Source organism: Rhinopithecus roxellana, chromosome 5 (assembly GCF_007565055.1).
Source record: "Rhinopithecus roxellana isolate Shanxi Qingling chromosome 5, ASM756505v1, whole genome shotgun sequence".
Classification (NCBI taxonomy): Eukaryota; Metazoa; Chordata; class Mammalia; order Primates; family Cercopithecidae; genus Rhinopithecus; species Rhinopithecus roxellana.
In genome coordinates this window covers 79,295,538-79,309,063 of record NC_044553.1, presented here as the reverse complement: position 1 = coordinate 79,309,063, position 13,526 = coordinate 79,295,538, and the positions used below count along the sequence as shown (strand labels likewise).

The window sequence follows — 13,526 nt, the reverse complement described above, 5'->3', positions numbered from 1 at the left end:
GTGTTTGCATGGAGAGGGTTAGGAGCTCCCAAACATTCCTGAACACTTGTACACGGGTTGGCTGTTATCTCCAGCGCCTGGGAGGAACTGGCTCCTTAAAGGAGGGGGATGGTGAGTTACTTTGTAAAGTGGAGACAAGCCCCTTAAGCCCTGCAGCAAGGGATTTACATAAACCAAGGTCCCACGTTTAGGTTGGGTTCTCAGCTCTGGTGAGCCAGTGAAAGACCCTCTCCCAGGTCCTAGCAGAGCTGCTGGCACAGTGCCCTGGGTGCTAGCCCACTGTCCCGCATGGGCTCAGAGGAGCTGGAACCGTGTCAGCTGGTGCCAGCTCCCTGGGGGCAGGGCAGGCCGGGCCAGGCTTTGTGAACAGAGTGTGTTCTCAGTCCTCTGGGGGATATCGGAGACCAGGCCAGATCCTGCCTGATGGGTCTGTCACCCTCTTCTCAGCTTACACTTCCAGCGAAACTGGTCACCCTGGGTAGAGAGTTGCTCCAGATATCAGGGCCCTGGGGCTCCAGCCCAAGCTCCTGGGAGGGGAGGCAGACCACGGGATGTGGTGTGGAGATACCCTTGGCCAGGCCCCTGTCTGAGGCTGGCCTGGGGTGCCAGAGAGACCAGGCTTGTAGAAGGAACTGAATGAGCTCACACCGAGCCCTGAGCACGGTGAGCTCAGGGTGCAGAGGGATCTCTGGGGCTCTGGTCACCCTCCCTGGGGAGTCCTGCTTTTCAAGTGTAGCAAGAAGCACCTTGCTATGTGATGGCCCTCTTCCCCTCCCTGACTCTTAGTCTCCCCTGGGTCCTCTGGGGGCCGTAACAGCAGGATGTACCCGGTCTCCTGCCCGAAGCCTCTGAGAGGAGGACCTAGGAGGCTGGACACTGAGATGTGAGAGATGTCACAGGAGGGGCGGTCCGGGGCAGGGTGGGGAGGAGCCTTCTCTCTTGCTCTCATTCCTGGTTCAGGGAAGAAGTGACTCTGGTCCCCAGATGCAGGTCAGCTGCCAGAGGCTGGCCAGGGCTGTCCACCCACTGACCTGGCTGTGCTCAGAGGCCTCTCACGTTTCTCTTCCTCTCTTCAGTCTAATCTCAGAGCCAGGCACATCCCCTGGGACCCAGAATTTGTCTCCATTGCCCCCAACCCTGCGACACCCTCAAGAGAGGTCTAGAGGGTGGTGACTCAGCAACTCAGAGAAGGCCTTCTGGAGATGCCGTGGCCTCAGAACCCCTCTGTAACCCAATGCTGGCCTCTCAGGCCATGTGCAGGGATGCCTGGCTTTTCTGAATCCTTACTGCTTCCTCTGGCTTGGAGAAGCAGCACCCTTGGTCCTCCTGTTGGGAGGGTGGAGACCAGCAGAAGCCTGCCTTGTAAAAGTTTCTAGGAGGCACCTGTGGTGGTTCTCCTCCCCCTCCCCCTTGGTACCATGTCCCAGCCTTGGGATCCCCAAGTCCCCCCACTCCCTTCATTTTGCTGCTGCAACCCCTTCAGAGGTGGCTGGGGAGAGACAGGGGTGTGGAGGTCAAAACTCAGGCTAATAAATCTAGGGTGGGGAGCATTTATTTTAATTTTTGTCTTGAAGCTCTTTGTAGAGGACCTAGCCTTTCCCTACTGAACTGAAGGGGTTTGGTCCCATCACCCAAAGACTGGCCCCCCTGCCCACACAGGTGGGGGCACAGGAGGTCTGGGAGGCCCCAGGAGGTGGAAGTTCAGAGGTCTACCTGGCCCTCTCCATCCCACTGGCTGAGGCCAGGCCAGAGGGCTGACTCCAGGGGCCCTCTGTAGGCAAGCCGACGCCAACAAAAAGGCCCAGTGCACAGTTAAGACACAAACACCACACAGCTGTCCAGAACCTCCAAAGCACTGTTTATCCAGGCTCCATGGAGCCAAGTGCCCCCAGCTGCCTGCCCCCTAGTCTTCAGGGGGGCACTGGCACTGCAGTGGCCTCGGCCTGAGACCCTCCATGAGCCCCAGCCTAGCCTGCTCCAAAGCCGCTGACACATGCATGCTTAGCCCTTGCCCCATCAAGGTGGGGCCCTGGGAATGAACTGGCTGCAGACCCTCCTCCATCCCACACCCCCAGGGGCTCCATCAGTCCTTGCTAGCTCAGCACCATATTAAATAGCTTCCTTGCAATCTCCCTTAAATAAACCCATCCCCAGAGCAACCTACCCACCCTGCACCCTGATTATATTATTCTATTGGCTTATGCCTTCCAGAGTGGAGGCGCTCTCTCCTCCTGCCCTCTACTCCAGGGAATACCATCTCCCTGAAAAACCAGGGGGGAAAGTTTTTCTCTCAACTCTGGGGCAGAGACAAAGGGTGGCCTGGGTTGGAGTGGAAAAGCCAGGAATACCCTCCTCTGTCCTTTCCCTTCCCAGGGTACTTTCTTCTCCTTGCCCTCTTAGCAGCCTGGGTCAGGCGTGACTTACCCAAGGTCACAGTCTCAGGACCCAGAATCATGACCCATGTGAGAGGTTACCCTGGTTTTGACAGCCTAAACCAGCTCCAGGGCAGGACTGAACTGAAGCCTGCCTCCACCTTGGCCCCTGCAGTTCTCCAGGCTTGTATTGATTCACTCTGTCCGGGACCCCTGGGACTATCTCCCAGGACCCTCCACCCCTGGTGTCTCCAGGTCTCTCTTGCTCTGGGGATACTCAGACAGCACCCAGGCATGGAAGCAATGGGGCCCAGGACATGGGCAAGCCTGTCCCTGGCCCGATCAGCATCTGGGCCCAGGCCAGGCCTCACACCCAGTACTGGCCATTCTTAAGGGCAGGGTTGGGTGTCCGGCAGAACTGCAGCAGCTCTGGGTCAGGCTGGCCTCCTGGAGGGGGCCCCTGGCCAGGCACAGCTGTGAGCGGGATGGCCTGGCCTGGCTCCACCTTGCGAAAGGTCTCAGTGTCACCAGCCAGACCGTTGCGGGGCTTGGCAGTCAGGACCTGGACGTCATGCTTGCCCGTCTTGTTGCGTTTGCGGAGGTAGAAGAGCAGGGGCAAGATGAGCGCCAGGAGCAGAAGGACCAGGCACACGGGGATGATGACACTGAACATGTTGGCCTCAAGGAAGCCCAGGAAGCCTCCCTTGGCCACTGCAGGCACAGGGCTAGATGCCATGGGGCCTGGCTTGCCTGTGGGGGTACTGCTCTCTGGCTTCCCTGCTTCCATCCGGGTGGCCTCGGGGACACTGAGCAGGGCCACGCTGTAGGGCCGGGCAGCATTGTAAGGCTCAGTGGCAAAGTCCAGGGAGGCCACAGCAGGTGGGACGCCCTGTGCCCACAGCTCCAGAGTGAGACTGTCGCCTGTGGGGCTGGGGGCCCTTCCCTCTGGCCTGCCCACCTCCAGCCCCAGCCTCCCATCCTCAAGGTCCTGCTGAGTGAACTGCTCCACCAGCTGGCTGCCCCCAGGCTCCGTCCTGGCTCGGGGCACACGGACCACACGGCCATGCCGGGGTCCCTCCAGGAGGCGGAAGTGAGGCACACTGCCTGTGCGGTTGGCCAGCTCGCCAGCATCTAGGATGGTGGGGTCCAGGCGCAGGGTAGCACCCTGGGGCCATGGCCCACCTGCCCACACATGCAGCAGAGCCCTCACAGTGACGTTCACTACGGCTGATGCGTTGACACCCCTAGCCAGTGCCAGGACTCTGAAGTGGTCATGAGAGGAGGAGAAGTTGGTGAAGGCAAAGACCACCTCGCCCTGGTCTATCTGGAGTTGGCTGAAGGCCGAGGCGGGCTGCCCACCCACCAGGAGATGCCCGTACTTCGGTCCCTGGATGAGGCGGTACGCTGCCTCCGGCTCCTCCCTATCTGAAACCACCCGGAGCTGCTGCTGGCTCAGTGAGGAGCGCCCCAAAGCTTGGGGCACCTCCAGGGGTGCCCGCAGCTGCACCTCGATGGCGGATGGTAGGATGTCCACGGCCAGGGACATGGGCAGCGGTGGGCTGGCCCCATCAGACATGCTCAGCTGGAAGATGCCTGCCACGCTGCTCCCGTTGGCCACGAAGGCCAGCCGCCCCGAATCCACGTCGGCTTGCGTGAAGCGGGTCACGGGCCCCGGGCCACCACCCACCAGGCTGAGGAAGCCGTTGTGGGGTGCCCGCTGGACCTCATACTCAATCTCCCCAGGAGCTGAGTCTGGGTCCACGACGCTTAGCTGGGCCCGGGAGATGGGGGCGCGAGAGCCTCGGGTGAGCCGGAGTGGGACAGAGGCCTGTGGCTGAGGGGGCCGCTCATTTACATCCCGCACCGTGATGGCAAAAGCCTCTGAGGTTTGGGGTCCAGCCACGGTGGCCCCTGCTGGCCCCTGGAGGTGGGCACGAAAGCGGAAGCCATCCTGTTGGGTACCCCCACCGCCATGGGCATACACTAGCTGCCCTGCAGCCAGCTGGGACTGCAGGAAGTGGGGCTGCCCAGCGTGGAGGGGCTCCTCAGACACCAATAGCTGGCCCCGGTTGGGGAACTGCGTGACCTGGAAGAGTACATCATGCTCTAGGCGCTGGGGTGATGGAACGCTGGCCAAGAGGTTGGAGGCATCCAGGGCAGCCATGGTGATCTTGGCCCGCTGGCCCTCGGGGACCCAGAGACCTGGGGGTGGGACACAGGCTATGAGGGTCCAGCCTCCTGAGGGGAGAGCCATGGACCCTCAGCTGGGGGTGCCCCAGGGCAAGGATGTGCCTCCCCCACACCCTCAAGCCAGGTCCTCCAGGGTGGGGCTCAGGGTTCCCAGGAGGACAAGGACTATGTCCCCGCTCTGATGCCAAAGCTTCCCCACTTACCCTCCCTGTGACTTCCCAGGTTCTGGGGGCTGAGACAGGAGCTGCTGACCCTGGCCTTGTGTCCCCACCTCCTGGGCCTTTCCCATTGTCCCTCCCCACAATCTTGCCAGCTCATCATGCTGTTCACCTTTGTTCTTCCAGAGGTGGCTGGGGCGCTGGGGACAGGCAGCCTCAAAAGACACAGCCACAGCAAGGGTGGCAGCCACGTCCTGGGCAGATGGTGAGGACAGCTGGAGCTCTAGGGTATCGTGGGCCTCCCAGAAGGGCTCAGTGGGCATCTCATGCTCATACAGAATATTCCCAGCATAAACCTAGGGGAGACACCATCGTGGGGTGAGAGGCAGATCCAGCCCGGGTTGTCCAGACACTGAGCACTTCTGTCTCCTCAGGCCCCACTCTGGGCTCTCCTGGCTGTGCCCAGGTCTGTGCGTGTGACCTGCTCTCTCCCTCACTAACTCAGTGGGTCACATCAGGCAATGCAGTGCAGAGCTGGGCTCTGGAGCCGGAGTCTGGGCTCAAACCCCAGCTCTGCCACCCTGGGGAAATCGCCTAATTTCTCTGACCTCTGGGGAATGCAATGATCTGTCTGTGCTGCTCTCTAAAGTGAGTATTTCCTCTTGTGCACAGGATCCTATCCCCTCTTGCCTTCTGAAGACACCACTTCTACTGTCTTCTGGCTTTCTCCTATGATGTCAGTTTCCCCCCAGATGCATCATTCCCTTCATTATGCAATTATGCTATTCTTTTGTCTCACTTACATTAAAGCTATTTAATTATTATTATTATCATTATTGAGACACCACAGTGGCGTGATCATGGCTCACTGCAGCCTCGACCTCTAGGGCTCAAGCGATCCTCCCACCTCAGTTTCCCAAGTAGCGGGGACTGCAGGCAGGTGCCACCACGCCCGACTAATTTCTTTTATTGTTTGTTGAGACAAGGTCTCACTGTGTTGCCCAGGCTGGTCTTGAACTCCTGGGCTCAAGTGATCCACTTGCCTCGGCCTCCCAAAGTGCTGGGATTACAGGCAGGAGGCACTGCACCTGGCCAGAAAAAACTATTCTTGACTTCACATTTTCCACCAACAACACCCCTGCCCCTTTGCTTCTCTTTGCAGCAAAACTTCAAAAAGCATAGTTCACACTCTCCCCCAGGCATTCTTGGGTCTCTCTACCCAGGATTTTGCTCCCCCATCACCATATCTCCTTTTGCCAAGGGCACAGGGGCCTCCATGTTGTTGGATCCAGCAGTCAGCTCTCAGCCTCCTCTTACCTGCTCAGCGGCACTGGCGCCACCAAGCAGCCCTTCCTCCAAGAGAGCCACGGACTCTGGGATACTTCAGTCTGGGGTTCCTCCTGCCTCACAGATTCTCCTGGCTGTTCCTTCTCTTCTCCCCAACATCTTATGACCAGGTCTCCAGGTTCTTTTCTGTCTACAGGCACTCTCCATGGGTCCTCGTTCAGTTTCCTGGCCTTAAATGCCAGCTGTGCTGAAGACCCCCTTATTTGTAGCTCCAGCCTAGCCTGCTCTCCCCTGAACCCCAGACTCATGTTTGCAGCCGCCCCTGCGGATATCTAGTGGACATCTCAAACTCAACCTGCCCCAGCTGCACTCCCGATCGGCCCCACCTCCTACAGTCATCCCGCTTCAGAGACCATAGCTCCGTTTTCAAGGGCTCAGACCAAACCCTTGGAACCACCCTTGCATCCTCTCTTTCCCTCAAACCACCTCCTCTCTCACCTGGATTACTGTAACAGCTTCCTGTGTCCCAACTGCAGTCCCCCACCCATTATATTTTGTTCTTAACACAGCAGCCAGAGCGAGCCTTTTGAAAGGGAAGATTATGGGGCTCTTTGGCTCACATAGTGCAGTGTCTCCCCATCTGTCCACTAAGGCCTGGCTGTGACCACATCACCCCGTGACCTCAACTCCCCTCACCTCCAGTCCAGCCACATCTGCTGTTCTATGGGGCTGCCTGCAGTTCAACACCAAAGAATATTCTTCACTCCAGGAAGAAAAGAGGTTTCCTCTCACTCCAGTCAAAATGTGTTCTTTTGGCCTATCTTTTGTTCCCCACCCCCGTTTTTTTTTTGAGACGGAGTCTTGCTTTGTTGCCAGGCTGGAGTGTAGTGGTGTGATCTCGGCTCACTGCAACCTCCACCTCCTGGGTACAAGCAATTCCCCTGCCTCAGCCTCCTGAGTAGCTGGGACTATAGGTGTGCGCCACCACGCCCAGCTTATTTTTTGTATTTTAGTAGAAATGGGGTTTCACCTGTTAGCCAGGATGGTCTCGATCTCCTGACCTCATGATCCACCCACCTTGGCCTCCCAAAGTGCTGGGATTACAGCCATGAGTCACCACGCCCGGCCTTATTTTCCCCTTTTAGGAAACACTGGGAACTATTTTTCTTCTCAGAGAAAAACAGGACTTGCACAATAGTAACATGGAAACTTAACAGGGTCTTAACCTGTGAAGACTCTAGGAGCAGAACCTGGAGTAAGGGGGAGCAGGGCCTGACCTAAGGGAGAGCAGGGCCAGGCTAAGGGGAGGCAGGGCCCAGTCTGAGGTGGGGGCAGGGCCTGGTCTAAGGGGAGCAGAGCCTGGGCTAAAGGGCAGCTGAGCCCAGTCTGAAGGAGAGCCGAGCTATCTACATAGGGGCTAGCACCTGTTCTAAAGGAAGCGGCTGCTCCTCTGCTTTTGCTGTAAGAGGGAACACAGGCCTTTTAAGAAAATGGGAATCAAATTTTTTGTTTAATTTCCCAAAGGTTATATGTTGACAATTAACTTCAAAGTATTAGCTGCTGTGTGCAGGCCAAATAAACACATCTGTGGGCCAAATCTGGCCCAGGACTAAAGAGCTGCCAGTGGCAACTTCTGGTCCAGGTTGAATGGTAGGCAGGAAGGAAATGGAGCCCCCAGGAGTGGGAGTGGGAGCTGATGCCTGGATACAGGAGCTCTGTGGGTGGGAGTGAGACAAAACACAGGGTCCTGGGCTCTGGGGAGCAAGCAGTGTCCTCCAGTGAAGGAAATCCTGGACTCGCAGGCAGAAGTTTTGCCTCTTACTCGCCATGTGCTCTAAATAAAGTTACCCTGCCCTCCAAGAGCCTCAGTTTCCTTATGTGAAAAATGGGGACACCTGACCCCTTCCCTGCCCAGTTCAGTGTTGTGGGACAGGGCTGCTGTCAAGACAATACCCAGTCCTGCCCTCCTCCCCGAGTGGGCCAGGTAGCCCACATAGCCTCTTCCCTGCTTTCCTGGCTGGCACTGCCAGCCTGGCCCCCGGTGCCCATTCAATCTAGTCCTTCATATTGCTGGGGCACGGGGAAGCTCTGAGTAACGTGGGACTATAGAGTGCGAGAGGGTTGCTGATGGCCGGGTCCCATGCCCTCCCCATTCCTGGGCATTCTTGACAAAGGCTCCCAGCAACCGAGGGTATGCAGCAGCTGTAGACACCAGCCTGATGAATATCTCATTGTGTGGAGGGGGCCATAGCAGGAGTGGAGCTCCAGGAAAACACAGAACCTGGCCTGGGAGGTGTTGATGTGAGAAGCCCAAGAAACTTTATTTCACCTGTCAAAGCCACCTCCTTCCAGATGCCCAAAGGCTCCCCATCTGAGCCACTTGCTGGGCAGGAACCTTGGCTTTGCACTTGCTGAATACCATCTGCGCCTCTCAGGAGGGAGAGTGCCAGGCTCAGGAGGTCCCTGCCCAAGCAAGGGAGCTAGGAAAGGGGGCTGGGGTGGGCTTTGCCATTTTTGAGGGCTGGCGGGGGGACCCCTCTGGAGGTACTTGGGGCAGTACCATGTGCCGTGGCTCCTGAATGACAGAGTCAGCTCTGCGCCCCACAAGACCACTCCCTACTCAGAACTCACTGTGATCATGTGCTGGGTCCAGATGCCCACGCAGCCTCCTGGCGGGAGCATCACATGTGCCGCCTGCCTGGGACGGCCCATGGAAGAGTCTGCCCCACTCTGCCCTGCTATGGAACAACTCCTGTCCTGCCTTTGGGAAGAGGTGTTCATTTAAGCGATGACTGGACTGGCCCCCATGACACAGTTATCACAGAGTCTGCTGCTACCCATGGCTGAGAGCTCTAGTTCTTCCTGGTGGTCTCTGAAGCCACCAAGATGGATGAACCGTGGCTTCACCCTCTTGGCCGACTCAGCTGCCTTTCCTCAGCTCATCTGCCCCTAGGATCCACTCTGCCTCTGGCTGGCACCTGACCTGAGCCCCAGGCTCACGCCTCTGCCCACAGGCCCAGTAGCTTCTTCACCTCCAATTCCATCCCCCACCAAGCACTGCCCCTCGTCAGCTACTGGGGTGCCACTAGTGCCCACACATGGTGCCCCTCTCCAGACCATCGGGTCCGGCTGTAGCTTCCTTCTGGAAGCTATACCCCAAGACCCCAGCCCTGCTCTGGGGCCCTGTATCCCTGACTTTCTGCATCCTTCTCCCTCCTTCTAGAACATGAACTTGCCCTGCCAGCCTGGCGGCTCCTGGGGGGCAGGACGCCAGGGCCTGGACCACGGCAGGACCGGGAGCATCTGCTGCCAGTGATGCTGGAGCTGGCACCCATGTCCACGTGATGTCCATGGCACCGCGTCCACCTGAGGCTGGGGGTGTCTGAGTGGTGGCTGCAAAGTGGGGCCCTTACCTCTGCCTGAGTGAAGTTCACCAGGGCCTCCCCTGTGCTGTCCTGCTGGGCATGGAACAGCCGGCCTAGCTGGGGTCCCCGCACCACATGGTAGAGCAGGAGCTGAGGGTCGGTGCCTGCGCTGGAGCTGGCTCTGAGGGTCTGACTGCTGAGTGGCTGGACGGACCCTGCCAGAGGCAAAAGGGGCTATCAGACTTTGACTGGGAGCCAGGCCCAGGCCTGTGGCTGCAGAGAGGCAGTGTGACCCTGGCATGCCATCCTCAGCTCTGCCCCAGCTCCTGGCACCCAGGAATGCCCACGGTCAGCACACCCACCTGGGCAGACAGTCAGTGTCCGGCTGCCCTCCAGCGAGAGGAGCACTCGCTTCTGGGCTGTCACTCGGAAGAAGTGTCCGGAGGAAGTGTGCTCGCCATCAGAGAGGCCGAAGCGGAAGCCTCCGTCCAGGGTTCCTGGGGACAGGGGCATTGGGTCCGGCTGGCCCGAGCTGGCTCCCCATCTCAGGGCAACCCCATGGGCAGCAGGAACCTGAGGCCCGGCCCTCAGCACCCACCTCTGTGTGAGAACAGCACGAGTCCGCCGTCCAGCTGGGCCTGTGTGAAGCTGCGCACTTCGGTGCCCGGCGCCGCCCGCAGCACTACCCGCCCGTTGCTGGGCTGCTCGATGGTGTAGACCAGATCCTCGGACCCAGAGTCGCCATCCGTGCTCCTCAGAACCTCCGCAGGGATGGGCGCAGTGGCCCCCTCCCACATCTGGGGACACAGGCCTGTGTAGGTTCTGCCTTGCCATGCTCACCCACCCCTTCCTCCCCGGCTCTGGGCCGCCACCAGGGTTCCAACTCTGCTGCGGCTTAGGCCCTCAGGTGGCATCGAGGCTGGCACCGCTCTGTCTTCCCTGCACAAAGGGCCCTCCCCACATTCACCTTCCCTGTCACCCCAGGGAAGGCCCCAGGGAAGGTCACCCTCTAGGCCCAGCCTCCCTGCTGTTCATCCGCCCTAGTCCTGCATGTCCCTCAAGGCCAACTTGTGTCCCCTACCCAGGAAGGCCCCTGTTCTTACCCTCACCAAGTTCTCACCCCCCAGAAACCGCCAACGCTGACCAACAGTGCTCCTTAATCTGTCTCACTGGTGGGTCAGGGGTCTCCTTTCAGAGCCTCCGTGTGTGCCTAGCCAGGGCCGGGCACAGATGGGAATGGTGATTTTAGAAACGGGCCCTCCTTCCAGCTGAGGGAGGGGTGGGTGGCACGGAGAGTGGGGGGCTGATAGTTGGCACTGTTCTGCAGCGCAGAATCAGCGCTGGGATGGGCCCAGGTGCTTCCAGAGCAGTTACAGGCCCTCATCATGTTGGGTGAAGGGGACCCTTTTTCAGGTCTCCCACTTGCAAGCACAGCAGGCGCCTGTTCCTGAGGTCCTGGTACCAGTCTTGCTGGGTCAATTACTTGCAGGCAGAGCTGCAGTCGGACTCACATGCCCAGAAAACAGAGCCTTCTGGCATTCCTGGGCTTCCTCCCCCGGCCCCAGGGAGCCCTCAGGCCCAGCCTGGCAGGAGGGGCCATAATGTTGCAGGGCCGGACCCCAGCACTGGGCTTCTGGAGCAAACACAGGTAGATGGCACCACCTGGTGGCCGCGCTGCCACACAGCTGTCCCAGCCTGTGGTTCCAGAGCACTGTGTCCCACTCTTCTGCAGCCTCCGCACCACCAGGCTGCCCTCTATGGGCACATCCTAGACCACCAAGGCCTCCCCCACAACCCCTGCCCCAGGTGCCCCATGTCAGAGACAGCCCAAGTCAGTCCTCTTGTGGAACCTTCAGTGGCTCCTGTTGACCCAGGAGTACGCACCCCAGAAGCTGGCGTTCAAGGCCCTGCCATGTGGGCTTAGTAAAGCCACGCTCTTTCTGTTCTACCAGAACTACTTTTGCAACCATGGAGAAGTTCCATCCCATGTCTGGGCCTCAACTTCTACCTGCAGAGTGAGGCCCTTACCTCTGCCTGAGTGAAGTTCTCCAGGGCCTCCCCTGCACTGTCCTGCTGGGCATGGAACAGCCTCGTGCAGGACTTCGGGGACCCAAGCTGTAGCCTTCACTTGCTGGGTGAAGGTGGGACACAAGAGCTTCTGCCCTGATGCCTGCCCTTAAGGGCTTGTAAGTGATTCTGTCGGGAGTTCTGGTCCTGAGCCACAGGAGAAGGAACAGCAGAGCCACCCGTGGCCGCTCGGAAGTCTGCCTACCTTACCTGCAAGCGTCCAATAACAAAACCTCCCACCTGTGTTCTGTTTCAGCACAATCTCACAACTCTCCTTCCAACAACCCCGTGAGGCATGTGGCAGCATCCCCATTTTGCAGAGGAGGAAACTGAGGCTCAGAGAGGGGGAGCTCTGTGCCAGGAAGTAGGGGACGCTGGCCTCTTTCTCGAAGCAGACATGGGGGATGGTGCCAGGAATACTCTCACCTGCAGGCCTGTGTTTGTAGTGAGGACAGGGGGTTGGTCATTGACAGGCAGGACGGTGACAGTGAAGGCCACAGGATGGCTCTGGCGGTCCATCTCGGAGGCGTTAGCCATCAGGACAAAACTGTCTGTCAGTGTCTCGCTCCCGTCGTGCACGTAGCGGATCAGCTGCTTTTCCACCTATGGGCAGGCCCAGGGCTAGTCAGGCCCCAGCAGCACCCTTCATGTCCTGCCTTTGGGTGCAGGAGGAGACTGACTCTTTTAGGGCTTCATTTTCCATTGGTGGAAAATGGGGACCGTAAGTTCTGGCTCCAAGGAGTTGTGAGGAAGAAAAGAGATATGGTATTTAAAGCACAGGTGCTTCTGAAATGCGACTCCCCGTCTCCTCTCTGTGTATAACCCCAAGACTGGGAGTCCCCGGGACTCCCTCCACTCTGCCCCCAGAGCTGGGCTGCAGCCCCTGGGCCTCTCTCACAGCCGTACCTCTCTCCAGGAGAAGGCGCTGAGGGTCCTGGCTTGAGGTCCATCCTCTTTCTGCAGGGCCCCATGCCGGGGTGGCTCCAGCACCTGCAGGCCAAGGCCCGGGAGAGTGGGAAAGTAGGGCCCAGCGACACGGAGCAGTGGAGGGGCCAGGGTGAGGCTGCCACCCTCAGGGACGCTGAAGTTTTGCGCCTCCAGTGGGATGGCAGCGGGCAGCACCTCCAGGTCCACGCGGACACCCTCAATGGGAGCACCCAGGCCTGAGGCCACATCCAGTGAGAAGGCATCGCTCCAGGCCTCAGGGCGGGAGTGCAGGTACAGGACCCTGCCGGCATCCACTGCCTCCTGGGAGAAGCTCTGCACGGGGTCCAGGCTGGGTGGCTCATCTGCCAAGACGCCACGAGACACCATCACCAGGTAACCAGCACTCGGTGGCTTCTTCACTGAGAATACGATGTCTGCCGGCGGCACTGCCTCCTGGGATGCCTGGTTAACAGAGGTCACAAGGACTCACAGGGGGCCACAGAGGGAGTCTCACAGGGGTCCACTGTGGCCCTAAGCAGCCAGAACAGGCTTGATCTTGCCTTACTTATTCCTCCAGATACCACTGCTCATTTAGACACACAAACACACATGTGGGTTCACACACACAGCAGCTAGACATGCAGCTGGTCACATTTTTTGTTTTTTGACAGTCTCACTCTGCCACCCAGGCTGGATGGAGTGCAGTGGTGCAATCACGGCTCTCTGCAGCCTCAACCTCCCAGGCTCAAGGGATCCTCCCACCTCAGCCTCCCAAGTAGCTGTGACCACAGGCACGTGCCACCATGCCCAGCTAATTTTAAATTTTTTGTGTAGAGATGGGGTTTCACTGGGTTGCCCCGGCTTCTGGTCACATGTTAGTGCCCACCCCACACACCGTTATGGGGGTCAGTCACACAGCTTGAGATGCACTCCCAGGGGGAGGTGCATAATCACATATCCCCAGACTCAGTGACACAGACACACAAGTTCATCATACACTGACGCAGCCACACATGTACATATGCGCGTGTGCGCGCGCGCGCGCACACACCCACCCACCCACACACCCACCCACACACCCACCCACACACCCACCCACACACCCACCCACACACCCACCCACACACACACAGGGCCCCTGCTCAGGATCTGTTCAGGCC

The 13,526-nt window shown here is 59.0% G+C and overlaps 1 protein-coding gene across 1 annotated transcript in view; it reads right to left on the bottom strand.

Annotated features, from left to right (window-relative positions):
- Positions 1 to 1,536: 1,536 nt before the first annotated feature.
- The window catches only part of CSPG4 (chondroitin sulfate proteoglycan 4), a 39,277-nt gene continuing 27,287 nt past the window's right edge, over positions 1,537 to 13,526 (bottom strand). The window contains exons 4-10 of the mRNA XM_030931699.1: positions 12,346 to 12,828; positions 11,866 to 12,042; positions 9,971 to 10,169; positions 9,735 to 9,869; positions 9,421 to 9,587; positions 4,893 to 5,076; positions 1,537 to 4,574 (exon numbers count right to left, since the gene is read on the bottom strand). Of these exons, the coding sequence (XP_030787559.1) occupies positions 2,740 to 4,574; positions 4,893 to 5,076; positions 9,421 to 9,587; positions 9,735 to 9,869; positions 9,971 to 10,169; positions 11,866 to 12,042; positions 12,346 to 12,828 (3,180 nt within the window). The 3' untranslated portion in view covers positions 1,537 to 2,739. The remainder of the gene's footprint in view (positions 4,575 to 4,892; positions 5,077 to 9,420; positions 9,588 to 9,734; positions 9,870 to 9,970; positions 10,170 to 11,865; positions 12,043 to 12,345; positions 12,829 to 13,526) is intronic.